The 27,189-nt window shown below is 48.5% G+C and overlaps 11 protein-coding genes across 12 annotated transcripts; 8 read left to right on the forward strand and 3 right to left on the reverse strand.

The window, feature by feature from the left end:
• The first annotated feature begins 540 nt into the window (after positions 1-540).
• LOC108022691 (kinesin-like protein KIF12) lies at positions 541-7,167 on the forward strand. 2 transcript variants are annotated; one of them, XM_017091762.2, is made up of 8 exons: positions 541-1,049; positions 4,237-4,411; positions 4,465-4,692; positions 4,753-4,893; positions 5,234-5,375; positions 5,432-6,269; positions 6,690-7,013; positions 7,071-7,167. In XM_017091762.2, the coding sequence occupies exons 1-8, from the start codon at positions 730-732 to the stop codon at positions 7,081-7,083; spliced, it is 2,181 nt and encodes a 726-aa protein (XP_016947251.1). In that variant the 5' UTR covers positions 541-729; the 3' UTR covers positions 7,084-7,167. The 2 variants fall into 2 exon arrangements, with proteins under 2 accessions (XP_016947251.1, XP_016947252.1); XM_017091763.2 differs by lacking the exons at positions 6,690-7,013; positions 7,071-7,167 and adding an exon at positions 6,395-6,597.
• Positions 7,110-8,203, forward strand: LOC108022695 (guanine nucleotide-binding protein subunit gamma-1). The gene is made up of 2 exons (XM_044092006.2): positions 7,110-7,431; positions 7,507-8,203. Exon 2 carries the CDS (start codon positions 7,633-7,635, stop codon positions 7,831-7,833), a length of 201 nt encoding a protein of 66 aa, XP_043947941.1. The 5' UTR covers positions 7,110-7,431; positions 7,507-7,632; the 3' UTR covers positions 7,834-8,203.
• A 53-nt stretch (positions 8,204-8,256) lies between these two features.
• Positions 8,257-8,594, forward strand: LOC122818171 (uncharacterized). The gene has a single exon (XM_044092005.2). The coding sequence runs from the start codon at positions 8,257-8,259 to the stop codon at positions 8,578-8,580; it is 324 nt and encodes a 107-aa protein (XP_043947940.1). The 3' UTR covers positions 8,581-8,594.
• Positions 8,595-8,633: 39 nt separating this feature from the next.
• LOC108022693 (PSME3-interacting protein) lies at positions 8,634-9,745 on the forward strand. Its single transcript, XM_017091766.3, has 3 exons — positions 8,634-8,990; positions 9,051-9,211; positions 9,275-9,745. Exons 1-3 carry the CDS (start codon positions 8,795-8,797, stop codon positions 9,668-9,670), a joined length of 753 nt encoding a protein of 250 aa, XP_016947255.1. The 5' UTR covers positions 8,634-8,794; the 3' UTR covers positions 9,671-9,745.
• On the reverse strand, positions 9,668-13,509 carry LOC108022692 (nucleolar GTP-binding protein 2). The gene is made up of 3 exons (XM_017091764.3): positions 13,194-13,509; positions 10,938-11,616; positions 9,668-10,881 (listed from the first exon to the last, which is right to left on the reverse strand). The coding sequence occupies exons 1-3, from the start codon at positions 13,401-13,403 to the stop codon at positions 9,749-9,751; spliced, it is 2,022 nt and encodes a 673-aa protein (XP_016947253.1). The 5' UTR covers positions 13,404-13,509; the 3' UTR covers positions 9,668-9,748.
• On the forward strand, positions 11,868-13,011 carry LOC108022694 (E3 ubiquitin-protein ligase RNF8-like). Its single transcript, XM_017091767.3, has one exon. It carries the CDS (start codon positions 12,011-12,013, stop codon positions 12,689-12,691), a length of 681 nt encoding a protein of 226 aa, XP_016947256.1. The 5' UTR covers positions 11,868-12,010; the 3' UTR covers positions 12,692-13,011.
• A 302-nt stretch (positions 13,510-13,811) lies between the features above and the next one.
• LOC108022512 (E3 ubiquitin-protein ligase SH3RF3) lies at positions 13,812-17,380 on the forward strand. The gene is made up of 6 exons (XM_017091481.2): positions 13,812-14,250; positions 14,314-14,422; positions 14,572-16,228; positions 16,296-16,466; positions 16,524-16,820; positions 16,881-17,380. Exons 1-6 carry the CDS (start codon positions 14,137-14,139, stop codon positions 17,053-17,055), a joined length of 2,523 nt encoding a protein of 840 aa, XP_016946970.1. The 5' UTR covers positions 13,812-14,136; the 3' UTR covers positions 17,056-17,380.
• Positions 17,381-17,388: 8 nt separating this feature from the next.
• Positions 17,389-17,837, reverse strand: LOC108022516 (cytochrome b-c1 complex subunit 10). Its single transcript, XM_017091485.3, has 2 exons — positions 17,691-17,837; positions 17,389-17,578 (listed from the first exon to the last, which is right to left on the reverse strand). The coding sequence occupies exons 1-2, from the start codon at positions 17,741-17,743 to the stop codon at positions 17,458-17,460; spliced, it is 174 nt and encodes a 57-aa protein (XP_016946974.1). The 5' UTR covers positions 17,744-17,837; the 3' UTR covers positions 17,389-17,457.
• Positions 17,838-17,846: 9 nt separating this feature from the next.
• LOC108022515 (uncharacterized) lies at positions 17,847-18,364 on the forward strand. The gene is made up of 2 exons (XM_017091484.3): positions 17,847-18,069; positions 18,137-18,364. The coding sequence occupies exons 1-2, from the start codon at positions 17,959-17,961 to the stop codon at positions 18,233-18,235; spliced, it is 210 nt and encodes a 69-aa protein (XP_016946973.1). The 5' UTR covers positions 17,847-17,958; the 3' UTR covers positions 18,236-18,364.
• Positions 18,365-18,452: 88 nt separating this feature from the next.
• LOC108022513 (ras-related protein Rab-4B) lies at positions 18,453-19,982 on the forward strand. The gene is made up of 4 exons (XM_017091483.3): positions 18,453-18,700; positions 18,770-18,850; positions 18,930-19,262; positions 19,326-19,982. Exons 1-4 carry the CDS (start codon positions 18,685-18,687, stop codon positions 19,535-19,537), a joined length of 642 nt encoding a protein of 213 aa, XP_016946972.1. The 5' UTR covers positions 18,453-18,684; the 3' UTR covers positions 19,538-19,982.
• Positions 19,979-26,668, reverse strand: LOC108022511 (endoribonuclease Dicer). Its single transcript, XM_017091480.3, has 8 exons — positions 26,240-26,668; positions 26,032-26,162; positions 25,799-25,976; positions 25,173-25,483; positions 24,412-25,114; positions 23,798-24,355; positions 23,553-23,727; positions 19,979-23,481 (listed from the first exon to the last, which is right to left on the reverse strand). Exons 1-8 carry the CDS (start codon positions 26,270-26,272, stop codon positions 20,384-20,386), a joined length of 5,187 nt encoding a protein of 1,728 aa, XP_016946969.1. The 5' UTR covers positions 26,273-26,668; the 3' UTR covers positions 19,979-20,383.
• Between the last annotated feature and the right edge of the window lie 521 nt (positions 26,669-27,189).

Below are 27,189 nucleotides of genomic sequence, written 5' to 3' on the forward strand. Positions count from 1 at the left end.
CGAGCAGTTCTTGTTAATCCAAAAATAAATCCTTTCCCTTTTGCCCTCAGGGAATTCCACTATGAATCCAATACTGGTTAACCCACCCACCTTGCGAGGAATTCCACGTTCCCGACTCTGATTATGCCAAAGTAAATGCAAATAAGCCACGACAAGGCGGCCAATGTTGTTGTAGTCGCGCACGATGAATGGGCACGAAAGGCGCCAGGGTCAGCGGTGGGGTCATCCGCCATCGGCCCGTCCATCCATTCATCCACCCATGGCCCTCCCGAATTCGGGGAGTTTTGGTTTGTTTACCAAACAGCACGTAGATTTAATTGCCATTGTGGGAAGGAGTCGGTCGCCCTCAGCGAGTGCCTTTGGCGAGTGGAAGCAACAACCACAACGACGTTCAATTACAGGTGGTGCCGGGGGTGTTCCTCGGGTGGGTGGACTCCCGTGTCCAGGCCCGCCGTCCACTGGTGTGCGTGCGCTGAAATTACCATAAATCTGATGGCTCGAATAAAAAAGGCTGCTCTGGTGAACTTGGGCAGCCAGTTCGTGTTGAGTTTTCGCGGCGAGCGGCGGTTAACCGGAAGCGCGGACAGCCGGAGAACGGAATTTTGAATACTAGCCGACCTGCGTGTACGTAGTGCCATGTCCACGGGACAGCCAAGTGCTAAACAAACACACGCCCCCCCGTCCTGCTCCTGCTCCTCCCCGGCCAGTGGCATCTAGGTGGCCGCAGCCATGGTTCGTCGAGCCTCGAGTGTTCCGCATCTGAACAGTAGTGGCGGCAGCAGTGCGGATAGCGCCGGAACGTCGGGCAGCCGTCGTGGTCGGGCACCCGTAGCCGGCTCCCGGGCGTCCCGGAAGACGCCCTCCTCCACGACCACCAGCCAGAATCAGCGCCAGAGCTCCGGGAGTAGCAGCGGCGTCCCCAGATCCCGCAGTCTGACCAACGGCATGCGCCGCCTGAGCCCCCAGAAGGGAACTGGGAGCAGTGGAGGCGGCGGAGGAGGTGGTAGCTCCCACAACACCCCGTATTTCCTGCGTTCCCGCGAGAATGAGTAAGTGTGGGATAAGGATTGCGATGCTTCCCACCGTAATCAATAGGCGAAAAGTTGTGAACAGTGGAGTTCAGCGCATTTAAGAACCTTTTACAAGCTTGTTGGGTTCCACAACCACCACAGGCTCAGCCATAAACATTAACCATTCCTTGTCTACTGTACCTCAATACTTGGCACTTTAATAGCGGTGGGAACATTAGTTGTAGCAGATAGTCTTCCCATTTACACATTGTCCACTGTACCTTTATATTTGGAATTTTAATAGCGACAGGAATATTAAAACGCCTCCGTTGTAAAACCTTGGCGAAGTCGTAATATGGGCCATTATTTATTGAAAGTGTCTATATGGGGGTACCGAGGAAATGTATTAATTTGCATCAGAACGTGCGGCAGCGCGGGAGCGGGCAAAAAGAGGGGGTAATGATAACACGACAGCCCGGGAGGGGCTCACCCTAGCAGGCGATCCATTAAAAACCCTCGAGGCAAAGGAAGTGGATGGAAAGGCACAAGCCAACCATAATGACCACGCACAATAATCCCAGAGACTGACGGACGGACAGGCAATCAAGCGGACAGACAAGCGGACGAGCAGTTGGCCTCCGCCTAAACACTTTCTGAGAGATCCGGGGGTTGGGCTCCGAACGAGCACGACACAAATCGATTTTGCAATTAAAGCATATTGAAGTCTGTAGCCGTATATAGTACGCCTGTCCGTGTGCGACCGGAGTCGAGAGCGAAAGTGACACATTTATGTTAGTTTTTATTTTCGATGTGGGTTCAGGTGTAGCAGCCACAACGGAGTTAAGGTTAAGGACCCCAGTTCCTCGGCAAGTGGGTTAAGCGCCAGTTTGTGACTTGCCTCGGCCTCGGCAGGACCATTAATAATTCAGAGAAGAAAAGGTGATTGGTGGGTGAGAATAAAGTTTGAACCGAGCGGAGTTCATCCTAATTATCGCAGGATAATGAGATGAGCATTTCTGGTCCTATGGTCCCCGACTGCTAAGTACTTCGACGAACAAGGCCGCAATTGACACCTTTGTCAGTTGGTAATTTAATGAATGGATATACGGAACCTGGGTTTATTTTATAGATACGAAGTGATTAATCCCACCAGGCTAACGGCATTATGGGCGTTATAATTATTTTGGAGCACGCATGTGCCCCGTTCTGTTGATTAATTAATGCGTTGATAGCCACTTGATTGACGACACACTTTGGAGCCCGAAGTGCCGCAGTCCGGCATATAAGAAATAGATAAGGCCAGAAAATTTCCATTCACTAGCTAGTTCATTTTGGGCAAAATATCCGAAGGTGAATTCGCGTGCGTTGCTGTAAGTTTACGGTTTAAAACCCATATGGACTATAGCGCTCGTATCCGTATGGATTTTCTGGCATGCAACACGAGTTAGGTCATAATTACGCCCCCGCCGATAATCAAGCCTGACATTTCGTTGCCTAAACTTTGCATGGCTAATAAATATCTCCCGCAGGCGGCACCCAAGCCGAGGGAGCCCGTGCTCGGACTCGGATTCATGCCTGGGCCTGGGAAACAAAAGTGAGAGTTCCATTTTCCCACTCGCCACACTTTATTTGACTCGTAAACAACGGCGCAAAAAACCCATATTTTTATTGCTCATTGGATTCAAGCGGAGGCGGTTTCTCGTTGGATTTCTATAGGTGCTTTGCAAATATTGGATGTTTACTCGGACCAAGCACCAACAAATCTTACAAGTAGGCTTTCATTTGATCAGGCTTACAACTATTTTAGGGCCAGAACACATAGAGATCGTTACAAAGCGACCTAAAACTATAAGTAGGAGTAGAAGTTATTCACCACCACACGCTCACTGAGCTTAAAACCTACTTTTACAAGGATCCCTTAGAAGAAACAAATTACATTTATTTGCTTGATAAACTATTTCTTTATCTGAAATTCAAGAAACACTCGAAAACAAATCAAAACTTTCGCTTTCAGCGAAACCTTTGTAGGGGTTACAGTGGCCCATCAATTATTTAGGACCGACTGGGGTAGACCAGAAGTTGATTGAACTTTCCCGCGCGTTAGCTTCTCAAGTCGCCTCTCTGGGGCTTCGTGTTAATTCCTTTCTATTGGCGCCTTCTGAAATATTTACCAAGAGCACACGGCGGGCCCAGCTCATGTCTGATTAATAAGGCAGAGTGAAGCTTGGCCCATTAGGGCATGAATGTTTAACAAGTCACTTACGTGAAAATGTTAAATGTCAGCTGAGAGCCACTCACAATCACAATATGCCACATCGCACATACGCCGCGTTGTCCGGCCTATTTGCAGTTCAATAAACTGTTTGTATTGGAAACTTTTTGGCTTGTGGCGATGGGAAACCAGAAGCTAAGCTGGGTAATTGCCGGGTTAACGGGCAAGTGGAACAAAAACTTTTGGAAATCTTACTCAATAATTTAGTGCTTTGTATTTACATATTCCTCCGAAGCTAATTTGTTAATCCAATTGAAATGTGACCTCTGACCCCACCTGCCTAGGCTAATAGCGAATTAGTGTGAAAAGGGGGGTCAAATGAAACAGAAAAACCCCAAAGGCCTCGAGCCATGCCACCCACCCCTAGCCTTGGCTATTTATAGGCCGGTGAACGTCAGAACGCCATCAAGTTCAAGGCAAATCCACAAATTCTGGAAATTCGCAGGGGCCATAACAAATCGAGCTCATAAAACAAGGGAAGCTTTGTTCCACTTTGATTGATTAATTGCGATTATAGGCGGGCTGAGCGACATTCTCAGTTTGGGAGCCACAACCTTGAAATCAATGTTGTTCAAGTTATCCCCCCTTTGATTGATTACGTTCAGTTTATGATATACTGTGAGGGACATTTGGGTTCAAAGCATATCAACTGAAATCCTTACAATCAATGTGGTTCAAGTTCATACCACATCCCGTATTTGGAGCTGTCTAAGAAGAATCATAGCAACAGCATTACTAAATTACACGAGTCATAAGTACCATAAACATGATACAAAAATTCTCAAGGTCCTCGAAGAAATTGACATCCTTTTTAGTCGTCCCTAAGGGTCGATTCTCGAGTGCTGGTTAACATTTATTGGACAGATAAACCCTTTAAGGTCAATAAACAAAGACAGGCGTAGCCTGGGTCACTTTCCTACATACGCATTTTTTTAAATAACTATATTTCCTCAGGATTGGTAGTGCCGATACCCTGGAGATCGTGGCCTCAAAATCCACGGGCAGCGAGGAGTGCTCCACGCCCGAAGACAACATAAATGTCGTGGTCCGAGTGCGTCCCCTGAATGACAAGGAGAAACGTGATCGTCATGGCTCGACGCTCCAGTTCCCGGGCAACGGCCAGGTCATAGTAAGTGCGTTCCTTCTTTGGGTTGAAGCGGAGTACTGACGAATTCTCTCCAGCTGGAGGGCAACGACGTGGGCCAAAAGAGGTCGCACAATCGCGACAGCGTGCGCGTCTTCACCTACAACGTGGTCTTTGAGCCTGGAGCCACGCAGGAGGACATCCTGGACTACTCGGGTATCAAGCGCATTATTGAAATGGGCATCGAAGGATTCAGTTGCACGGCGTTTTGTTATGGCCAGACGGGCTCCGGCAAAACGCACACGCTCACAGGACCCCCGGACTTGGTAAGTCAGGATGAGATGAGTTCTTAAGAACCTGTGAGCCTATTGTAATTTCTTCCTCAGTTCGTAGGCAAACCGAATCCCAAGGATCCGCGCCATGGCCTCATCTTCCGCTCGTTTTTGTATCTCTTCCAATTGATTAAGAATCGCAAGGACGTTAACTACGTGCTTAAAGCCTCCTTCATGGAAATCTACAATGAGCGGGTAAGTGGGATCCGGCTTAAACCCACTTTAATGAATTGGCTTGACCTCTGCAAATTCAATTTAAATCCAAATTGCATTTGCCATAATACTGATTGCTCGCCCGCAAACATGCATTGGATTGACCTCTATTTAATGGATGTCAGCACGCTCCACCCACCTAAGAACGGACGGATACGGATGGGTGGGTGGTTTGACCACCCACCTTTCGTGGTTTGTCACAAAGCGTGATATGTTCTTGCATTTTGCGTGGCATTTCCAATGATTTGTTTTCCTGCCCACCTGCCACTTCGATATTGGTTTCGCAAATTGAATTGCATTTTTTATCTGTATCTCCCTAAAGGTAATCGATTTGCTCAATCCGGGAAGTGCAAGGAAGCCGCTGGCAGTGCGCTGGTCCAAGAAATCGGGTGGTTTCTTCGTGGAGAACCTTTTTACGGTGGACTGCGAGGAGCTGGATGATCTTCTGGCCGTTCTGGAAGAGGGTAGGGTTCTGCCTAGTGGATATTTTAAATTGATGGTGATTTTTGTGTTCTTGTAGGCATGAGGAACCGTGCTGTTGGCTCGCATGCCATGAACGATCACTCCTCGCGGTCCCACACCATCCTGACGGTCCACATCCTGTCCGACCAGCAGACGGATGGCGGGGTGTTTCTCTCCAAGCACGGAAAGATCAACTTCGTGGACCTGGCTGGCAGTGAGTTGACCAAGAAGACCATGAGCGAGGGAAAAACGTTGGAGGAGGCTAATAACATCAACAAGAGCCTCATGGTCTTGGGCTACTGCATCTCCTCCCTGAGCGACTCCAAGAAGAGGTCGGGTCACATTCCGTACCGGGATAGCCAGCTCACCAAGCTGCTGGCCGACAGTTTGGCGGGGAATGGAGTAACCCTGATGATCGCCTGTGTTTCTCCTGCGCACTACAATCATGCGGAAACCCTGAACACCCTGCGATACGCTTCGCGGGCGAAGAGGATACGCACCAAGCCGGTGATCAAGATGGATCCCAGGGAGGCACTGATCCTCAGTCTGAAGCGGGACATCCATGCCCTCCAAATGGAGAACGACCACCTGAAGGCGGCCCTGAATCTGCATCATCAAGCGGCTCCGAATGGCGCCGAGAATCTCCTGGATCTTCAACTCGACCGAGTGAACAGCAGCGGTGGCGGAGTACCGGTGCCCAAAGTGGATCTACAACGATTGCCAGAGCTTGATGGTTCCGAACTAGCTGAGCTCGTCAAGCTCTATATGGTGGAGAACGAGTCCTTGAGGCAAGAAAACAACCATCTCTTCACCGTGCGGGAGACCATCCTCAGGGATCAGGAGATTGTCTGCCGGGAGAACGAGCGGCTTCTTAAAAAACTGGAGGATGTTAACAAGTGAGTGGGGAGTATATTTGGGCTACTTAAACTGGATGTTTGGGATGGGATGGGATCTTCGGATGGTACATAGTTCCTTCTCCGGGCCTGGCTCATTGTTCTCTCCCCTTTCTGACTCGTTCTAGGTCGATACCGAACGGGAACAATGAGGACAATGAGTCAAGCAAGGAGGCCCAGGCGAAGGAGTGAACCAATTACCTACATGTCCGACGTTTTCTACTTTTTAACATGTTTATATGGGATGTGTATTTGTAAATGTTTTTTGAAAACAAGCCTAGAGTGTGACTAGTCTGTAAGGATTTGTAATAAAAGTTTGTTTCTGTTCCTATGAATGCGGAAAGAGGTATTGAACTGGGTAGTGGCAAAGCCCTTAATACTGCTTGAATAGTTTTGTGATATCAATTTTGTGATCTCTTACAGAGTGTGCGTCCGTTCACCTTTGATACCAGCACGCCCGGCTATATCTCCAACCACAGGGAAGGAAACGCCCGGCACTGAAATATGGACCAATCCCGAGCCACTTCAGTCGCCACCAAGGGCGGGTCTACCGATCGAGCAGCGAATGTCTGAGAACGCCGACAGAAGAACAGATACGGCCCAGAGAAGAATCGACCAGCAGCGCATAGCTAAGAACATCCTGATAATGGCCAATGCTTTCCGGAAACCGGACTCTGACTTGGCCAAGGAGTTGAACCTCAACCCGGAAAAGGAAGCCGCAAAGCAGTCAAACGAATTTATGCCTGAGTAAGTCTGTAAAATACTTACTAAACAATTATGTTTCAAGCTAGTTTCTGATTTTAGCATGCTTACGTAGTTAACTTCGAAAGGAAACACTTGAAAACTCAGAGATCAACGTATATTTTTGAAATTAATGGAATAAAAAGCAAATAAAATAAAACATGTAAGGCTCAGTTAAAATTAATTCGTCGTTTTCGAGATAATAGGGCTGAAAAGAATGATCCTGAAAGTCCTTAAAAGTCAAAGGGTGGCTCATGCTAAAAACGCGTATTAACGGTGATATTCTCAGGACACAAAATATGTCTTGCTAAGATGCATAAACGGTTTAAACTTTTTTCCACACCCCCAAGAACTTTAAAGCTTTTGAAAGCGGCCTGGAAAAGCCGGAAAATCGAAGCATCATCCCCAACGCGGCCACACTTTGGTAAATATTGATTTTTCAGCGCCCCATAAGATACATCTGTTGAAGGTGAAGCGCATATTTTTACGATTACAAAAGCACAAGCCGAGGGAAAAACATCGAAGGAGAAATCAAGGATACGCATTACAGCTCCCTGTATCCGGCGGCAGAATTAGCATCCCAGCATCCACCATAGGTCTCGCGGAGACAGCCGTCCTGGACATCATGGCTGCGAATCTACAACAGCAGCGCGCCATCAACCTGCAGCTGCGCCGGGAGGTGGAGATGGAGCGGATGCCCGTCTCGGAGGCCTGCTCCCTGATGATGAAGTACATGCAGGAGCATGAGGAGGAGGACTGCCTGCTCACCGGCTTCACCCAGAAGGTGAATCCGTTCCGGGAGAAGAGCTCCTGCAGCATCCTGTAGGCCCGGCCACAGTCCGGCTCCGTTCCTAACAGTATTATCCTATAAAGTATACTCAATTACGGCGGAGATCACAATTCCGATTCCGTATATTTCGTGTAACCTATTTGCTGTATTCGATGTAAGTGTGCTGACCTCAAATTATGTCTGTAAACTGAATATATACAATGGAATCGGGCGAACCGAGAATATTTATGAACGTGTAAACAAATATTGAACTATAACGCCTGCATATGTGTATACATAAATATCGTGTATTTTGCTAGTCCTGTAGCTCTTTATTGGAGAATTTAGCAAACACCCTCTCTATATAGATGTTTCCTATTGAGGTATTCCAGAAATAAAGCTATGTAGCCAGAGATTTTCATGTGAACGGAGTTTGTTTTGATTTCGGTGCGGTGGAATACTCTAAATTTTCCCAATAAAATGTCGGCTGCAAAGTTTCGTGTGAGCTGCTCCACCTTGGGCTGGGCAATGCGAATGATCAAATCGTTCTCAGTGAATCCCTACTTTGTGTTCCTCGCTCAGTTCCGGAGTAATCTTCAAAAACGCGGCATTCACCAGCTGAAACCGACCTCCATAGTGAAAATAGCTGGGAGGAAGTGGAGGGAAATGACGCATAACCAGAAGTCTGTCTTTATTGAGATAGCAAAGATAAATGCTGCCAGGATTAAAAAGCGTGCCCGCCCCAGTGTCTCCGTTGGAGGAGTGAGGCGATGCCGAATCAAAAGGGTTCCAAGGAACCACTAACTCAGTATATTGGGAATAATCCAAAACACTTTGTCTTATATTTATTGTTTTTTAACTCAAACCTGGCTGATATTTCCCGCCCTATTTCAAATTTTCAAGAGTGTTTAGCAACACATCCACCACAATGTACAGCTGTTAGATTGGCGTTAGCCAGCACTGACAAAATCGTGGTTTACTTTTCACGGAACGCAAAAAAATTTTACGGCAGTCAAGGATGAGTTCGGGCTTTGTGACTGAAGCTGAGGCCGCCGAGCAGCGGCAAAGACGCCAGGAGGAGTGGGAGCGGGTGCGCCAGCCAGAGGACCCACTGGAAAGACCCGAGGAGCCCTACGACGGCCGCTCCCTGTACGAACGCCTCAAGCAGAACAAGGACAAGAAGGATATGGAGTACGAGGAGGCACACAAGCTGAGTATGTCTTAAAAATTGACCATCGAAATTCATAACTAAAATACACCTTTCTGCCCCACAGAAAACCTCATACGCGGCCTGGACGACGACGAGGTGCAGTTTCTGGAACTGGTCGATGCCCACAAAATGAACGCCGAGCGACAGCAAATGCGGGATGAGGAGTTGGAACTAAAAGACTTCCGCAATCGCGTTGAGAAGCTACAGGAGGAGAGTGTGGACAAGGTAGGAGTAATACAAACTAAGAGATTGGTCTACACACTCCTCTGAATTCCGTTAATCCCCCAGAAACTGCAGGCAGAGCTGAAGACCACCGCCAAGTCCGCAGGGGCTGCGACTGGACGCAGCACTCAGAAATCGCTGCTTGGCCAGGGCATCAAGAGAAAAAACGGAGAACTGCCCACCACCAGCAAGGTGGCCAAGATCGCCGAGAATGAGGTGGTCCAGCAGGCAGCCACGGATGAGGCGACCAAGGAGACGGCGGAGAAGACAACGAACACCACGCTTACCACAGACAAATACAATCAGGGAGCCCTAAAGTGCATCGCTGTGCTGCCGGGCATCGGATCCTACACAGAGTCCAGTGACTCGGAGGCCAGCACGGATGAGGAGGAGCCCGACACGTGCAGCCGAACCGACTTGTGTGGCCGCAAAATTCCGAAGAAGAAGCAGTGCACCGAATAGGGTCAACATTTTATTTGGATTCTTAATATGTAGTTTCTTTCCTTGCAAGAGAATATAGCCTAGAGTGTAAACGTTGTATTACGTGTCCTTCTTCTTGTTGCGATTGCGGTTCTTCACGTTCGTCGTTTCATAGAAGTTGCTACCGATCTTCTTGCGTTTCTGGCTACGCTCCAGTGAGCGCTTCTGCTTTGCTGTCAGCCGGGGGGCCTTGGAAGTGCTGGGTCCGTCGTCGTCAGAGCTGTCGACCTCATCCGAATCGCCTGGCTGTATTTTAGCCACGCGGAATTTACCGGACGATGTGATTGCCAGTTGCTGGGTCTTTTTGGCCTTAGCCTTCTTGTGGACCACACGCTGCAAATCCTCGTTGTACTCGTCCTCCGAGTAGAACTCATCCGCTCCATCGCTAGACTCCTCCTCTTCACCGAGGTTGTGAAGACGAGCCTTCTTCTTTGCCGCCCGTTCGGCCTTCTGCTGTTCCAGCAGCTCCAGGTCAATATGGTCAAGCTCCTTCACATCCTGCTGCTCGTACTCAAGGCCCACGCGAATCTTCCGGAAGTCCTGGATCTGCTTGAACTCACGCGCTTTCTTCACCGATTCGCTGACAAAGGTCGGAGCCTCTGACTTAGCATCTTCATTGGCATCATCGACCACTTCTTCATCTTCCTTACCCTCTTGGGACTTGGGGACAGCGAATCCCTCGGGGGGAACGTAGAAGGGCAGCTTGCCGCGCTGCCAATCATTAAGCACCATACGGGCGGTCACCGTGACGTCCGGTTCGCCACCCTTCAGCAACTTGCCGGTCTTTTGGGCTAGCTGCTCCAGGAAGTGGGTGGATGTGTTCCAATGCTCGATTTTGTAGTTCTTAGAAATGTATTCCCGACGCACGCGTTGCAGCAGGGCGTCTACGTAATCCTCAGGATTTGTGACCAACTCCACCCTCACAACACCCTTCAGCACCTTCTCGGTGTCCGTCTCAGCCGTGGGATACACCACGCCAGGACAATCGATCAGGAAGATGCGCTTCATTAGGGTAATGTACTGCCAAACCTTCGTCTCTCCCGCAATGGGTGCTACTTTGCACACCTTCTTGGAGCGCAGGGCGTTTATAACAGAGGATTTACCTACATTAGGATAGCCAATGAAGCCCACGCTGATCTGCTTTTTATCTAGATGCAATTTACCCAACTGACGGAAGAGGTTGATCAGAGCACCTATAAAAGAGGATATGAAGTATTCTTTCTTTTAGATGTCCATCTTTATTACTTACCCTTTCCGAAGGGATGTTGGAGGGATGCATGGAAGGCAATGGTGGGATACTCGGCACTGAGGATGGCCACCCACCGCTGGGTGACCCATACAGGCACCAGATCCACTTTGTTCAGGATGAAGAACAGATGCTTGTGTGGCTTCTCCTTGCGCAGGAACTCCTCGATGTACTTGGAGCGAGTGCCCATGGGATCGCGTGCATCCAGAACCTGGAGTAGCACATCGGAAGCATCCACAACCTTGTGCAGCTCGTTCCAAATGCGCTTACTCTGCCCCGCACCGAAGACCCAATCGCGCACTGCCTTCTTCTCGCCTGTGTCCTCACGGATCAGATCCAAGTCCTTGGCGGAATCGTACTTATCAGCCTGATCGTCGGCCGCCTTGCTCAGATCCTCCAGATCGCGTACTTTCAGGCTGACCCTCTTGCGCTGCTTCTTGGGTCCAAAGGTGCTGTCGAAGCTCTCGGTATCCAACAGGTGAACCCTTTTGTACTTGGCTGCCTCGTTCAGCAGCGTCACCGGCAGCTGTGATGGCTTCATGATCACCTGGTAGGGGTCCTTTACAGCCTTGCCGATCTCATCCTGGAACTTTTGCAGAGCCGATTGCGAGATGACGCGGGAATTGCTGAACCACTTGGGCGTGGGCTCCACACGGGCCATTGTTCCAGCCGGCAGGCGCCCCTAAAATAAAACATCGTTTTGGAATAAGTCATGATCATAAGTCAAACTTCTGAAAGTCGCAATAAACTGCTAATCTTGTTGGAAATATTTATCTTTTCTACTTTTGTGAATCTTTTTCATATTTCATATATTTAGAGAGCCTTATATATTTTGTTCCGGACGGTTACATTTTGAATTAGAATTCAAGAAGCATCTTTATCTATCGAAAGTTCTGCTGTCATCGATTATTGCAGGCATCGGACTGCCATCTCAGCCCTTTTGCACTATCGAAATGCAAATGAAAAAACTGCAGTAGTGTGATTCACACGGATTTACACGTGCTTACCAAGTAATACAAAGAAAGTTCAAGTAAATTCCAAATAGCTGCCACTAGTTCAAGTGGAACCCTAACAATATGAATCCGGGATCGTCCAGGCGAGGAGCCTCCGACTGTGATGCGTCGCTTTCGCAGCAGATGAAGCAGAACATTCGCAAGATGAACGACCTGGTTAGGGAGCTGCAGGAGGAGAAGCACAAGGTTTCCGGCCTGCAGCAAGAGAATTCCGGGCGAAAGCGGCAGCTGGAGGAAAGCAACGCCACTCTGGAGAAGCGAGTGCGCGAGCTGGAGCATCTAAATGCGCAGTTGGAGCAGTTTAACAGCGAGCGCGAGGGCATATTGCTGCAACTGCAGGAGGAGATGTCGAACTACGCGACCATCCAGGAGAAGTTCCGCGAGCAGGAGCAGTCCATGCAAATGATTGTGCGCGAACTGGAGGATGAGCGCTTGGAGCTACTCGATGAACTGGCCGTTAAGGACATCATGAGCGCGGACAGCATCAACGACCTGAGCGAGGAGGTGAACGAACTCAATGAGCAGCTGAACGGGAGGTCCGATGACATTACCTGCTCTATTTGCATTTCGCCCTTGGAGTCGGAGGGCGGGCACCGTGTGGTGTCGTTGCGTTGCGGCCACCTCTTCGGCCAAAATTGCATTCGCACGGCCCTTCGCCGCTCACGTCAATGCCCCATCTGCTTGAAGCGAGCCCATCCCGCCGATGTTCGCAAAATCTATGGTCACGGCATTTTGCCATCTTAATGGCATCGACAAAATTACGTTTTCAAAACCAATTTTTTTGATTAGGATTTTACCCTGCCTATGAGCTCATAATGTTCAAATTAATTTTTTTCTCAGAATGACCTGACATTGTCAAACAGTTTTTAAAGTAAGCTTCCATAAAAGAATTAACAAACATGAACCTTGTATGAACTGAAAACATGTTCAATCAAACATTATTTGATTCATTTGTAGAACAGCAATGTTATCCTGATAAGAACAGAGATAAATTTTGAAAAGAAAACATGTTTTGAGTATAAACTATATATACTATTGATACCAAAAATATTAATTTTGCAGGACATGTTGGATTACCTTTTGCTGTGGAATATCTTAATTAGAATTCTAGACTAAACAAGGATTACTTCTGACTGATACTACCACTACTACCTCCTGAGTCTGTTATTTTTGATACTGATTTTTATGGCATCCCTTGTCATTAATAAGGGATCCCAGGATATTGCAGTCTGTCGTTGGAACTCACCTGGAAGGGGGCGGGCGTGAGGATCTTTCCAGTGCGATCCCGCTTGGCCTTAAAATTGCGGTACATCTGGAGCCGCTTGATGGTGCCCTTCGTGCGGGGGTGGGCGACTCCCTTGAGGCCACTTTTGGGGCGCTCCGGATTCATCGAATGGTTGGAGTGGTTGAATCCCTGCGTCCGGGGCTTTCCCGGGGTGCTGCGTACCTTCGGCATGGTGTATTCGGTACGCCGTGCCTCGTAAATAAGTTAAAATATTTTTTTCTGCACAATCAAACCAAAACACACGTGTTTGGTTGAAATAAAAAAAACAAAGGGATCGGCCGTTGTACAGCACTGTCTGAATGCGCCTTGCAACACTAGGTCGCTGCATAAAATCTCTAACACGAGGACTGGTCACACTTAAATAACAACACCACAGCCAATAAGTTTAGGTACACCTATTGAGCTAATTTTAATTAACCAATAGCCCAGTAGTGAGGTTAACATTGGTTGATTAACAAAAACATTAAATTCCAATATAAAAGTATTTCATATTTAAAAGCACAAGGCACTTGTAAGCCTTGTAAGGCCAAACATATGTTTCTATTGGCCTTAGTTCGGTGACCGCCGCTGTGTTCAAGACGCAATCTGGTTTTATAACCGTGTGCATACACATATCCGCTTGGCCACGAGCTTCGGCTGCACTTAGCCAACTTAAATAATTAATCGTTAAAGAGCTGCCTATCCCAACAAAGTGATAATGTGAATCAGAGCATTTAAAAGAAAACGTAGTAATAAGCCAAGTAGACTTTAGCGTTCGACCGATATTTATTTCCCAAGCGCGACTTGGAATTGCCTATGCGTGTGTGCCAGCCCCTGCATGTGTGTGTGCGCTTTGGAATGTGGCCCTGCACGAAATTCAAATCCAAATAGTGACCATCCTTGAGATTCGCCGCACACTTGCAAGATGGACGAGCACACACTCAACGACCTGTTGGAGTGCTCCGTGTGTCTGGAGCGACTGGACACCACATCGAAGGTGCTGCCCTGCCAGCACACCTTCTGCCGCAAATGCTTGCTGGTGAGTAATGGCCTGTGGACTTATCCCCTATGTCATTTGGTACTAATGATTTCATCATCCCAGGACATTGTGGCCAGCCAGCACAAGCTGCGCTGCCCGGAGTGCCGCATCCTGGTCTCTTGCAAAATCGATGAGCTGCCTCCCAACGTCTTGCTGATGCGAATCTTGGAAGGTAACAGCTACGCCCACGCCAATCTCAATTGGCACAGCAGCCTACGCTAGAATGCTTCACTTCATGAGTGTGGCTGAGTGGCTCTGGCAATTGAATTGCTTTTACCTGGCTATATCTAACTAGAAACCGCTTCTCCCTGTTTCCCTCAGGCATGAAACAAAATGCGGCAGCTGGCAAAGCGGACAGTAAAGGCGAGGAGATCGAATCGCAGCCGGAAAAGACCAAGACTCAGCCTTCAGCGGAACCAGTGGCCCCGCCTGGCAACCAACTCCTCCATCAGCAGACACTTCAGTCTTCTCAGCAGCCGGCCCGCAACAAGCAGCGCCGCTTTCTACTTCCCCACGCCTATGCCCTCTTCGACTTCGCCTCCAGTGAAGCCACCGATCTGAAGTTCAAGAAGGGAGATCTAATATTGCTTAAGCACCGTATAGACAACAACTGGTTTGTGGGTCAGGCCAACGGCCAGGAGGGCACCTTCCCCATAAACTATGTGAAGGTTTCGGTGCCGCTGCCCATGCCGCAGTGCATCGCCATGTATGACTTCAAGATGGGGCCGAACGATGAGGAGGGGTGTCTGGAGTTCAAGAAGAGCACAGTGATCCACGTCATGCGCCGAGTGGACCACAACTGGGCAGAGGGACGTATTGGCCAGACCATTGGAATCTTTCCTATAGCATTCGTTGAGCTGAACGCAGCTGCCAAGAAGCTGCTAGACAGCGGAGTTAAAAACGTAAACCATCCAACGTGCCATCCGTCGCAGCAGCAGGGACAGCGAGCGCTACCCCCAGTTCCGGTAATAGATCCCACAGTGGTCACGGAATCAAGCTCGGGATCATCTAACTCCACGCCGGCCAGCAGTAATTCCAGCTCAACATCCAGCTCGAATAATTGCAGTCCGAATCATCAGTCGTCGCTGCCAAACACACCTCAACACGTGCTGGCTTCTGGATCGGCTTCGGTTCGTTTCCGAGACAAGGGAGCCAAAGAAAAAAGGCACTCACTTAATGCCCTGCTGGGAGGAGGAGCTCCTTTAAGTCTGCTGCAGACCAACCGCCATTCGGCCGAGATTCTGAGTCTTCCCCACGAGCTGAGCCGCCTGGAGATAACTAACAACTCCCCGGTTCCAAAACCTACATCCGTATCGCAATCCTCGCGCGTGCTTAAGACAAATGTGCAGCAGCAAGTGCCGCCTAATTTGCCCTGGGGATACTTGGCCCTCTTCCCGTACAAGCCACGTCAAACAGATGAGCTGGAGCTTAAGAAGGGTTGTGTTTACATTGTGACCGAACGATGCGTGGACGGTTGGTTTAAGGGTAAGAACTGGTTGGACATCACCGGGGTATTTCCGGGTAACTACCTGACTCCCCTACGCACCCGCGACCAGCAGCAGTTAATGCACCAGTGGAAATATGTGCCCCAAAGCTCGGATGTCCAACAACCACATCCCCAGCAGCAACCCGTTGCACCAGATGTGCGGCTAAACAATATGCTTCCCATGCAGCCACCAGATTTGCCACCTCGACAGCAGCAGGCCACCGCCACTACCACCAGTTGCTCCGTTTGGACAAAGCCAGTGGAGGCACTTTTCAGCAGAAAATCGGAACCTAAGCCCGAAAGTGGCGCAGCCTCCGCTACGAGCAGCAGTTCCTCATCGGGGGCAGTGGGTCTTATGAGGCGATTAACTCATATGAAAACCCGCTCTAAATCCCCCGGAGCATCACTGCAGCACTCACCCAAGGATGTGATCAGTCCCAACGTAGAAACTACAACTAAAGCAGCAGCTAAATTGCATCCAGTGCATGTGAGGTATGAGTTTTAAGTAAGAGTTATGTTTTTAGATCAGAATTATAGTTGATTTCTTTTAAATATTTAGATCCGGCTCGTGCCCCAGTCAACTGCAGCACAGTCAACCGCTAAATGAAATTCCAACAACGAAGCCAGCACCACAACATCAGCAATTTCTTCCCAAGCAACTGCCTGCTCCGACCAACAGCTACGGCTCGCAGCGCCTCAAAGGCAACAAGGATCGTCCTCCCTTGATTTGGTTTGTTTAGCGTACTTCTAGGATTGAGTCAAATTAACTAATCCAAATGTTATACAGTGCTAGACAATCCTTGGATGCAGCCACATTTCGCAGCATGTACAGCAATGCAGCGTCGCCTCCACCGCCTGCTTCCTCTGTGGTTCCTGCTATCTATGCAGGTGGACAGCAGCAGGCGCTGCCTGGAGGAGGACCGCAGTCCCAGTTGCACGCCAACATGATCATTGCACCCAACCACCGGAAGTCGCACAGCCTTGATGCGGGACATGTGCTGAGCGCCCCCAGTAGCAACGTGATTACGGAGGCGGCCATAAAGGCCAGTGCCACCACGAAGTCAGCTTACTGCACGAGGGAAAGGTGGGTTGTGAACTACACAAACAGAGCTAAAGTAGTAATTAATGTAATCTGTTTTTGCAGCCGCTTCAGATGCATTGTGCCTTATCCTCCGAACAGCGATATCGAATTGGAGCTTCATTTGGGCGACATCATCTATGTCCAGCGCAAGCAGAAGAACGGCTGGTACAAGGGCACTCATGCCCGCACCCACAAAACTGGACTGTTCCCCGCCTCCTTTGTCGAACCCGATTGTTAAGTCGTCCAGGCCCAGGACAAACTATAACTTATTAAGCGAAATTCAAAATGAATTACCTAAATTGATTCGATCGCCGGTCGATTCGGGCTTCCAGTTCTCGCAATCTCCTATTACTCTTTTTAAAAAAGAAACCGTTTCGTACTCTTCCACTCGAATGCGCAGCTCGCCGATGTACTTTTTATACGATCCCTAATCAAAATAGGCTAGCCATGTAAGTCTTAAGGACCAATTACTTAAGCCCTAGCCATAAGTTAGCTAGAGAAACAATATAAGCGATTCTTGTGCTCTCTACGAAGTTATTTGTAATATACGATTTTCAGTAATACCCGTGGCTCGTTTTAACTTATTTTATTCTCCAAGCTAAACATCGAGGCTATAGTGGATTACACTAAGGTTGTGGAGTTACTCGCTCTTGTCGAACTTGGATCCGTAGATGGGCACGTACTGCAGGACCAATTTCCAGTCAGTGTAGTAGAGCACGGCCAGACCCGCAGCTCCTCCAAATCCAGCTCCAGATCGGATGCTACAAATACAAAGAGGAATGGTGTGTTATGCAATGTGTGGTGTTTGCAGCCCGGGATTCTGAATCCACGCAAGTCCTTGACGCTGGACCAATCAGAACATCCTATACTCACAAGGAACTCGCAATCTCAGCGTGCTTCTTGCCAAAGGGGATGCGGAAAGCCATTTTTGTCGATATTATTACTTTTCTTTCGCTCCAAAAGATTCGCAATGGATGAACACTATTCGAATGCCCTAAATATTACCACAGCAGTATGACCCTAAAAGCGACCAAAACTCCACTGCGAGAGGAGACAACTCTGGCGGGGTGTACGTGAGGAGAAAAATTTGCCATCAAAAATCCTATTTTGGACAAAAGTTAATAGAAAACAAGAACTCACCATGAAAGTATCCATTTTTGGCGAGCTAAACACTTTCGAGCTGTTTGTCCTGTGCACTGTGATTCCGGCGGTCTTCGTTTACCTATGGAGCCTAATAACTGGTGATTTAAAGGTAGGGCAATCCGTTCTTATCAAAAGGGCCGATTTCAGTAATTCTCCCTTCTAATCTGATTTTGTAGAACTTCAAGGCCAGTAAATTGGGTTATACTGTGTACACGGCCAGGGACCCCGTTAATTGCTATCAGGACTATGTGCCGGAAAAACAAAAGGATTCTTAGGATACCTATACTACATTAGCAATACTAAATTGTATAAAACTTGTACATAGATATTTTCAAGAAACCTGATGATCGAAGAAATCTATTAAGAGCAATAAACATGTGTTGCCATCGTTTTTATAAATGAAATATTTTTTTTTAACAATTTTAAAGTAAACAAATGTCGAAGTTCCCTATGAATCACTTTTGGCCCCACCTGGTCACACCCACGTTTTCTTGGTATTTTCGCGTTTGCTCACAGCTGCCTCCCAACCTGAACAGATCCACAAATTTTGAGACCCATTTCGGTTTGTTAATTGTTTAAAGGCCTTGCTAACGCCAGATATTGCTGATTTCGGTCGCGTCCTTTGCACTTTCTGGTGCCCATCCGCACCAGCCATCCGTTAGCCCCGGAAACACGGCAAATATCTGAACAAAGGAGACTACTACGCAGAAGGGAAACAAAAACAATGTCGGAAACATACGGTTTGTCATCACACAACTATCTAATTAACGACTGTTACTAATTAATTCCGGTGGTGGGCACTCACCTAGATTACCTGTTCAAGTTCCTGATAATCGGCAGCGCTGGCAGTGGCAAAAGTTGCCTGTTGCATCACTTCATCGAGAGCAAGTGTAAGTTGGTAGCCAACCAGGTCCAGATCCCAGCCCGTGTGCATCGATTTATTATTTACATATATACAACTCGTCCTAGTCAAAGACGACAGCTCGCACACCATCGGCGTGGAGTTTGGTTCGAGGATTGTGAACGTGGGCGGCAAGTCGGTGAAGCTGCAGATATGGGATACCGCTGGACAGGAGAGATTTCGCTCGGTGACGAGATCCTACTATCGGGGAGCTGCCGGAGCCCTCCTGGTCTACGACGCCACTTCACGGGACTCATTCAACGCCCTGACAAACTGGCTTAACGATGCCCGCACCCTGGCCAGTCCAAATATTGTGATTCTGTTGGTGGGCAACAAGAAGGACCTGGAGGAGTCTCGGGATGTGACCTTCTTGGAGGCCAGTACCTTTGCCCAGGAGAATGGTGCGTTTTCTGCGACTTGCTTAAGGGGCCCTTCGTTATCTCATTATTATTTTACCCCTTTAGAGCTTATCTTCTTGGAGACGAGCGCCAAGACGGGTGAGAATGTGGAGGAGGCCTTCCTAAAGTGCTCTAAGACCATCCTGGCCAAGATTGAAACCGGAGAGCTGGATCCCGAGCGCATTGGCAGTGGCATCCAGTACGGCGGAGCTGCCCTGCGTAACTTGCAGACGCGACAGCGCAGCATCAACAAACCGGATTGCACCTGTCGCGTTTAAAGAGCACGATTCGTGCTAAACATAGAGAAGCGAGCAAATTAATCTCTACTTTATCTCAACCCGGAATGCCCACTCGCATTCCCCCTTAGTTGTATCGTATACCTGTGTGTGTCCCACTTCGTTTTAGTTCGTATTTTGTCTGGCTAGATATATCATTCCAAATGTAGGCATACGCTATTTGGTTTGTCTTAACATAATAACCATGATTTCGGGTTTCCCGCCCCAACGTTACTTATTATAATTTGTAATTCGTGAAGCACTAGAGCCCTCGAACAACGAAAAATGAATGGCTGATAGGCACATGGATCGGATCCGGAGGGTGAGGAGAATGCACTCGGCATTTTTAATGTAAATAAGTGGCATTCCGTCGTTGACGACGTCGCCGATTGTAAATCTAACTCAAGCATGCACGCGGTAAATAAAAACGCAAAAACATAGATATAAATTGTTGGTAAATTTTATTTATCGGTTCTAAGGTATAAAAATATTTGATTCTGAGTAATCTTATATATCGCATTTAACAGACAACAGTTCAAACAAAGTTTTTGAATTTGCATGGAGCAGCAGTACGAACTTATAGTTCGAAGTAGTCAGTTATTATAGTTTTATAAAAATAAAAAAATGCTTAAAATCAGACATTTTAAAAGGGATGCAATGCAAAAGTATTTTTAAATTCGATTGTTTGCTTGCGTTTTGTAGTTATTGTTCATAAAAGCCTGCCACAGCTTGCTTTTCATTCCACTTGGAACGGATTTTTTCAAGCCCGGATAACGATGAGCAATGCAGTTTCGAAGAAATCAGTTGGAAGTGAAAGGTAAACAGGGCTGCGTTGCGTGTCCCACCATATTAGGCGTCACATTTACTCAACTTCTGCAGGGCATGCTTAGCGGCCGCCAACTTGGCCTGGTTCTTATTGCTGCCAAAACCGTACACCTTGATGGACTTCTCCATGCAGGTGAACTGACAGCTGACCATCACCTTGTCCTGGTCGACGATGGGCGAACTGAAGACGGGATTGGCGAGCTTGTGCTCGGTGAGCTGGCGGATGGGGTTGATGGGTACGTTGCGCGTAAACTCTTGCAGCTCCGGTTCGAATAAATTGAAAATCACCTCCCAAGTGCGTTGCAGATCCCGGCAGTCCAGGTAGACTGCTGCAATTAGAGCCTCCAGGATATCGCCCAGTGCTTTGGGAACATCCACGTTCGTCGACATGTTAAAGTCGCCCATTGGCGGGGCACTTTCCTTCCCATCCTGGGAGATAGCATTTAATGCCTCCTTCAATTCCACCATCTCCAGTTCGTCATCCATGTCCACGGCAGAGGGCTGAGTGTCGGCTTCCTCGAGCAGGATGCGCACATGGTTGGTAACCCTGTGACCCTGGCTCTCCTGGAACTGCACGAACTTGGATATAGACTCGGAAAGCATGGAGTTCTCCGCCAGGATGAAGAAATGCAGTCTGTGCCGCACACAAATACAGGCCAGCGTCGTATTGTTAACCAGAGCGGATCGCAGATCCGTAAGGGCGCCTGGATTCATTTTGGTGTTGTTTTCGAAAATATAGGCAGATATTAGGAAGTCCAGGATAGCATCGCCTATAAACTCCAGCTCCTGGTAGCAGCCAGTGATGCGATTGGTGGGATACGAGGGATGGGTAAGCGCCTGCAGCAAATATCCCCGGTCTTTGAACGTGTAGCCCAGGTTCTGCTCCAGATGTTGGTGGTTGATGAGAAAGCCGTCGATCTCCGCGGTGTTTGCCCGCATCTTGTTGCCTCCTAATTTAAGATCGAGCAACTGGGTGAGGGGTTTCCCAATGTCCGCTTGGCAAATGCCAAAGTACTCTAGCATGCGGAAAGCGTGCTGTAGACCGTAGTTCTTCACGATCACGCCCAGAAGCGCCTCCAAAGTATCGGCCACCACCTTTTCGGCAATCTTCCCGAGACCCACGCAGAAGTTCACCTCGGTGGAGAAATCTACGCCAGCATAATGTGTATACTTATTCGATTGACAACACTCCACAAAGCTGCGGTAATTGAGATCGCTGCAGTTGCCCTTTACAAGCGACTCCTCCTCACCTAAAGCCAGATCCCGTAGATTGTGCGGACCCACGAGCTCCGCCAATTCTGGCTTCTCATTCCACAAGGCCAGCACATTGTGGGGCAAACTTACGCTGGGCGGAACCCATGTGTATCTCGGGGTAAATAGCACCGTGCTGATCTTTCTGGGTATGTCCGTGTCACTGAGGCAATACAGCAGATTCCGATTGGACACCAACTTGGACTTGACCTGCGTGAGGGTACCCTCGTTCCAGTCCGGATACTTGTTGGCCAGGTAGAGCGTGGCACCCAGCTTGAGGAAGGAGTCGCCCAGCATCTCTAGACGCTCCATGTCGAACACATCCGCGCTGCCCGATGAGGTGATTGCAGCCAGGAATTCTCCCTGTTCCGCGGGCGTAATATATTCGTTTGATACGGTTTTCAGCAGGATGGACAGCGGGTTAACTGGTCCCGGAAAAGCTTTACCCGCCGGCATGAGAGCGTGAAGATTACCTGTCGCTTTGGCTGGAGTTCTGCACCCATAGATATTACCCTTAGGCATTTTGAACTGATTTTCTGCCCAGAACTCCTTATCCTCGAACTCCATCTTATCCAAGAGCGCCACCTGACCCATGGTGAACTTATAATAGTAGTCCACCTCCACGGTGTAGGCGCCCATTATTTTCCGCGACAGATCCACGGGCTCCATGTACTGCTGCCAGGGATTCTCGAAGTCATCGATATGCAGGTTGGCGAAGGCCGTCTCTATAGTTTTTGTGGGCATCGGTTCCAGAAGGGCTCGCGGCTCCTCGACATCCTCAGTGGGTATGGCATTGCCCAGGGGGTCGACATTCCTCTTTAGAGACCAATCGATTTCCAGTGGCTTCGGCCTGTAATCCGCTCCAATTATGGGAAGCTGATCGAGTCCCAAATAGGCATTAAATCGCTTTCGCAGTGCCTCCGCATGCAGAAGGAAGTGCAGGCGACGCAAGATGCTGGGCAGGAAGATCAGCTTAAGCCAGAGATCGCCAGGAAAACCAAAAGGAAAGCAAAGCTCCGGTATAAGAACCACTTTGGCTCTGGCTTTGCTCTGAGCAGAGGATTTGCCACGTTGTTGGACATAAAAGTTGAGCTGCTCCGTGAGTTCCCTGACCTCGATGAGGAACTGATCTTTGTGTACGACATCACCGATGTGGTTGCCATACTTGGACATTGTGAATTCAAAGTAGGACTTATCCTGGTGGTTCTTCTCCATCATGCTAAACGGAGTAAGTTCCCGGTGCACCTTGGTGACCAGCATGCGCTTCTCCTCATAGTTGGCGTACCATTGGGTCACAATTTTGCCTTCAAAGTCCTCGGGACGGGGAGCAGGTTGCTGCTTGCGCTGCTGTACACTTGACTTTTGGACTTTGGGCAATCTCTGAAAATTGGTAACCAGTGGCCAGTCAATGTATTTTCGCCGATCCTCGCCCAGGGTGAGAGGAACTATCAGGTAGGAGTTCTCCTTGCTGCGTCGATCCAATACAAAGAACGGCTGCCAAATTTTTAAGATCTCGCGAAAGACCATGCCGTGGAACTGATGCAGCAGCTCCAGCTGATCGGCGCTCTGCAGGACCAATTCTAACGGTTCCTCAGACACACGAACATGCAGTTTTCCCTGGTTACTGAACAGCGGCATCTCCGCCAGACGGGGAAGCTTGTGCCGCAATAGTAGACCAACATTTCTCGGAGTTTGGAGGTTTTTGAATACGTGTTCCGTGTAGTCACAGCACTCAAACTGCGGCTCCAAGGAGATCTCGTAAACAAAACAGACCTCACCCACCCGGGGACGTGCGTCAAAGAACTCCGCCGGACAGTCGGTCTTGTAGGTGCGAGTCTTGTTCTCCGGATTCTTGCGCACTGCTGCAGTCACTGAAGGAATAACATTGGAGTAAGTCAACAGATCTAAAGTGATATAAGGATCTTGTTTAAGCAAAACCCACCGTCATCGCCATACTTCTTCCAGTGATCGAAGTGAACGTCGGCGATGGCAGCCACCTGCTCCTTAAGCGTTTTCGGCAGAAATCTCTCGTTCAGCTCTCCCAGTAGGTAGAGTTGCTTACATGCCTTGAATGCAGCCGATATTTTGGCGGACCTAACGCAGTCCATGGGATCGCTCTGGAATAATCAGGAAAGAAAGGAAATTAGGGTCTTCGTCCCACACATCCCATCTAAACCTGCAGCTTACGTATATCGTGTCCTTTAGTCTTGAATTAAGCGGAAGACTGATGGAGATTACTTGCTTTCCCTTCGCAGAGTCTCCGAAGATTTGTTTGCGGCCCTCTTCATCCAATAGATTGAGCCAGGGAATAACAAATCCAAAGGCATCCGAAGGCATGCTCTGGCAATAACGATGGAGAAGAATTAAGCCACTGCTGGGCAATAAAATCGATCCGTGCTCATTAATAAAGGGCGGAATGATGTCCTGGAAGTGCTGTTTGATCTCGTACATTTCCGGCTCAGTACGCTCCAAAACTCGATCCTTCAGGTACGCAGCAATCTCGGTATGTGCTTCGCGATACTGGTGGATCTGCTGGGATATCTTGGTTTTGTCTAGCTCCGAGGAAAACAACACGAAGCTGGCATCCTTGGAACGAGCCCGACCCTTTGTCTGCACATACATGTTGAAGGTCTTGAGCGGATCCAGAATCAAGACATAATTGCAGGCCTGCACATCGATGCCCTCTTCCAGGACGCTTGAGCAGACCATAAGATTAGCGTCGCCCTCCCGGAACTGCTGAATGGCCTGCAGGAAAGCAAATACCGAAAAAGTCACATTTGCATATTATTATCTCAACCTACCGATTTCAGCCACTTTCGCTCCAGAACGCTCTCAAAATCAGGGGAAATGGAATTGCGGCCCACCATGAACTGGGGCGTCAGCACATTCCGCAGCTCCGGCGTGGATTCGATGAAGTTCAGCAGCAGGCCGTAGATGCACTTGCAGGTGTAGCGCCTTTCGACGAAGACCAAGCAACAGATATCCTTGGGATCCTTGTTGGCGAAGGTGACCTTCAGGTACTGCAGAAATCGCTGCACCCTCGGGGTGGAAAAGTTCATGATAGTCTCCTCGGTGTTGGTCTTATCATCGAGATCCTCGTCCTCGTCGACGAAGTCGCGCAGCTTTTGAACCAGCGTATGCCGGATGCTTTCGCACAAGGAAATGGCCGTCCGGTGCATAAGCTTCAGGCTCAGCGTCTCCGCCTGGCGTTTCTTCACCTCGAACTCGACTATCAACGAGACGATGGCTATTGAGGCCGCGTAGATGCCATACTGATCCAGCTGAAAGAGGAAGTCGTTGAACAGCTGCTTTACCACGCTCTTTTTCTGCGGATCCCGATGGCTTTGCAAGGACTTCGACCGCCGAACAGGTTGAGTGCCAATGTCCATAAGATCCAAGGTCGCGAAGAACTTCTGAATCTGTGACTGTATAGACTGGGTGATAAGAAACATCTGCGTTTGATTGGGATACGTGATCAGGTACTCTTTCGGCTTGGTGGAGTATCTACAAAAAATCCACATTATGTGAGATTCTGAAAGGAAAAGCACTAAGCATATCTTACAGCATCACGTTTTCCAGCTCCTTGGTGTCCGACACAGTAATGATGTTTCCACGATACGTGGTCTCCAGCTCCTTGAGCTTCTTGGCCACCTGCTTAATCTCATTACCCTTGATCAGTACACCGGTGAGGCCCAAGACACGGGGCAACGGCAAGTTCGGGCCAACGCAGAGGAACAGCCGCATGAACTCATGGAACGGATGGTGACCCGTGCCGTGGTGGCACTCGTCTATGATCACAATGCTAATGGAGCTGAGCTCCATGTGCCGCTGGGTGAACAAGTCTAGGATCACCTGAGCCGTGCCCACCAGAACCTACGGGAATTACGTTTGTAATCATCAAATTTTAAAGTATTCGTTTTATGTATTTAATAAAGCATTCAAAAAAACAATGCAAGTTGGTAATGCAATTCAATGCAAGTTATGTAATTATTCCTTTTTGTAATGACTGAGTGAAACCGGATGACAGGGCCATTAAAAATCCTGATCCCAAAGTTGAGTGTCGCATGGAATCGTTTCAAGTGTGTATGTGTAAGTACTTCGAACGTGATCATGAGTGGAATTGCGCCCAGAGGGACACGTCATTGCCCCCACCCTGCACCCCACTTGTGCATGATTTGTTGTACTCACTTGGTGGTCTTGAATTTCGCCAGTCCATTGATCGCGCGACCAGTCGTCCACGCCCTGTTCGCCCACGTAAAAACCGACCTTGAAGTTTGTGTACTTCCTGACGGCCACCGCCTGTTGGCGGGCCAGTTCCACGGTGTTGCAGATAAACAGTGCCCGCTTTCCGCCGTTGTTTAGGGGCCTTGGAATAGCAGCTAAGTAGGGTGCAGGGAAATTTGAATTCTACGGGAACTCACTTGTCCATGTCCTTGGAAAAGCGCTTGAGGGCCAGGATGGCCACGTAGGTCTTCCCGGAGCCTGTGGGCAAGTAGATAATGCCATTGTGCTTGGTAATGTAATCTACGAGCCGCAGTTGGTAGTCGCGAGCCTGGTAGGGGATTGTATGCATGGAAGGGGAAAAGGTATGTTTGCAAATATACAATCACCGAGGACCTAGGACCTCACCTTTAGTTCGCTGGCCTCGTTACTATCTGCCATGACGCTGCACCAATGATCTTAGATCCTGCCTGCTAGCGTGCGAAAAATGTTCTGATGCGTTGCTCTATAAGTCTTTTCTCAGACTGTCGTCTTGGCTGCCCTGCTGACGTGGCGAGATCGAATTGGATTCCTTATCACGGGGTGGGGGTGCGGCGGTTCGCAATTCTTGGGAATCACCGGTTTTTGTTTATCCGATGCTAGGGTGTTTCCTTTGCCCTTCGGTGTCTGCGCTCCACACTGGCTGATCAAGAATCCCTATCTTTCCTTTCACTTCACTTGCTTAAGAACCCAGTTCCTGCAGTCTCTGCTCGGAAGTCAAACTTCTTTAATGAAAGCCCCGGAAAATTGCGAAGGAAAAACAGAGTCAGATTGTCACAAAGAAACGAGGCCGGCAACAGCGTGGCCAGCGGTTCTAACTGGATTTTCTTCATGTAACGTCTTCAGAATTATGTTTTCGCAGCGCACTGGTCACACTATGCAGGGCGGGAAAGCACTACGGTGTTTGAATATGCATTCATTATAACTTAAGTCCTAATTGATAACAATTAAAGCTGATGCTTTATATAATTTTAATTGTTATATTGCTAAGTAAAACAGAAACACAGGTCTGATAGGAGCAAGTTTCGATATCTATGTTGTAGATACAGAAAAACAGAATTGATAAGGATCTTGTGGGTGACCAGAATTGTCTTCATTCGAGCAGCTTGCGTTTAGCTGCCTACTTTTGGGATAAGGAGACCAATTAACACTGTTTCTAATAATGATTGAATTTTAAAATAGCTCTGTGCAAGTCACTTTGGGGCTACTTATTTGGTATTGAACTTACAATCTTCATTACAAAACTTGTAAGACGGTAAACTAATGGAAATGTTAAAATCCTACTGAAGTAATCTTGCTTTTCTTGTTAGCTTAATTAG

This window comes from Drosophila biarmipes, chromosome 2R (assembly GCF_025231255.1).
Source record: "Drosophila biarmipes strain raj3 chromosome 2R, RU_DBia_V1.1, whole genome shotgun sequence".
NCBI classification, from domain to species: Eukaryota; Metazoa; Arthropoda; class Insecta; order Diptera; family Drosophilidae; genus Drosophila; species Drosophila biarmipes.

What these genes read in the sequence shown, in the direction of transcription:
- LOC108022513 (XM_017091483.3), top strand. An exon ending in TCACTTCATCGAGAGCAAGT is followed by an intron (nt 18,851 to 18,929) that starts GTAAGTTGGTAG and finishes AACTCGTCCTAG; the next exon opens with TCAAAGACGACAGCTCGCAC. An exon ending in TACCTTTGCCCAGGAGAATG is followed by an intron (nt 19,263 to 19,325) that starts GTGCGTTTTCTG and finishes TTACCCCTTTAG; the next exon opens with AGCTTATCTTCTTGGAGACG.
- LOC108022692 (XM_017091764.3), bottom strand. Translation starts at nt 13,403, where the DNA reads ATGCCGAAGGTACGCAGCACCCCGGGAAAGCCCCGGACGCAGGGATTC. An exon ending in TCACGCCCGCCCCCTTCCAG is followed by an intron (nt 11,617 to 13,193) that starts GTGAGTTCCAAC and finishes GTTTTATTTTAG; the next exon opens with GGGCGCCTGCCGGCTGGAAC. An exon ending in CCAACATCCCTTCGGAAAGG is followed by an intron (nt 10,882 to 10,937) that starts GTAAGTAATAAA and finishes CCTCTTTTATAG; the next exon opens with GTGCTCTGATCAACCTCTTC.
- LOC108022511 (XM_017091480.3), bottom strand. Translation starts at nt 26,272, where the DNA reads ATGGCAGATAGTAACGAGGCCAGCGAACTAAAG. An exon ending in GAGCTGGAAAACGTGATGCT is followed by an intron (nt 25,115 to 25,172) that starts GTAAGATATGCT and finishes GATTTTTTGTAG; the next exon opens with ATACTCCACCAAGCCGAAAG. An exon ending in GAAGAAGTATGGCGATGACG is followed by an intron (nt 23,482 to 23,552) that starts GTGGGTTTTGCT and finishes TTATTCCTTCAG; the next exon opens with TGACTGCAGCAGTGCGCAAG.
- LOC108022691 (XM_017091762.2), top strand. Translation starts at nt 730, where the DNA reads ATGGTTCGTCGAGCCTCGAGTGTTCCGCATCTGAACAGTAGTGGCGGC. An exon ending in CTGCGTTCCCGCGAGAATGA is followed by an intron (nt 1,050 to 4,236) that starts GTAAGTGTGGGA and finishes ATATTTCCTCAG; the next exon opens with GATTGGTAGTGCCGATACCC. An exon ending in TCTGGCCGTTCTGGAAGAGG is followed by an intron (nt 5,376 to 5,431) that starts GTAGGGTTCTGC and finishes GTGTTCTTGTAG; the next exon opens with GCATGAGGAACCGTGCTGTT.
- LOC108022693 (XM_017091766.3), top strand. Translation starts at nt 8,795, where the DNA reads ATGAGTTCGGGCTTTGTGACTGAAGCTGAGGCCGCCGAGCAGCGGCAA. An exon ending in CGAGGAGGCACACAAGCTGA is followed by an intron (nt 8,991 to 9,050) that starts GTATGTCTTAAA and finishes TCTGCCCCACAG; the next exon opens with AAAACCTCATACGCGGCCTG. An exon ending in AGGAGGAGAGTGTGGACAAG is followed by an intron (nt 9,212 to 9,274) that starts GTAGGAGTAATA and finishes TTAATCCCCCAG; the next exon opens with AAACTGCAGGCAGAGCTGAA.
- LOC108022512 (XM_017091481.2), top strand. Translation starts at nt 14,137, where the DNA reads ATGGACGAGCACACACTCAACGACCTGTTGGAGTGCTCCGTGTGTCTG. An exon ending in GCTGATGCGAATCTTGGAAG is followed by an intron (nt 14,423 to 14,571) that starts GTAACAGCTACG and finishes TGTTTCCCTCAG; the next exon opens with GCATGAAACAAAATGCGGCA. An exon ending in GCTTACTGCACGAGGGAAAG is followed by an intron (nt 16,821 to 16,880) that starts GTGGGTTGTGAA and finishes CTGTTTTTGCAG; the next exon opens with CCGCTTCAGATGCATTGTGC.
- LOC108022516 (XM_017091485.3), bottom strand. Translation starts at nt 17,743, where the DNA reads ATGGCTTTCCGCATCCCCTTTGGCAAGAAGCACGCTGAGATTGCGAGT. An exon ending in GCTGAGATTGCGAGTTCCTT is followed by an intron (nt 17,579 to 17,690) that starts GTGAGTATAGGA and finishes TTGTATTTGTAG; the next exon opens with CATCCGATCTGGAGCTGGAT.
- LOC108022515 (XM_017091484.3), top strand. Translation starts at nt 17,959, where the DNA reads ATGAAAGTATCCATTTTTGGCGAGCTAAACACTTTCGAGCTGTTTGTC. An exon ending in TAATAACTGGTGATTTAAAG is followed by an intron (nt 18,070 to 18,136) that starts GTAGGGCAATCC and finishes CTGATTTTGTAG; the next exon opens with AACTTCAAGGCCAGTAAATT.
- LOC108022695 (XM_044092006.2), top strand. Translation starts at nt 7,633, where the DNA reads ATGGCTGCGAATCTACAACAGCAGCGCGCCATCAACCTGCAGCTGCGC.
- LOC122818171 (XM_044092005.2), top strand. Translation starts at nt 8,257, where the DNA reads ATGTCGGCTGCAAAGTTTCGTGTGAGCTGCTCCACCTTGGGCTGGGCA.
- LOC108022694 (XM_017091767.3), top strand. Translation starts at nt 12,011, where the DNA reads ATGAATCCGGGATCGTCCAGGCGAGGAGCCTCCGACTGTGATGCGTCG.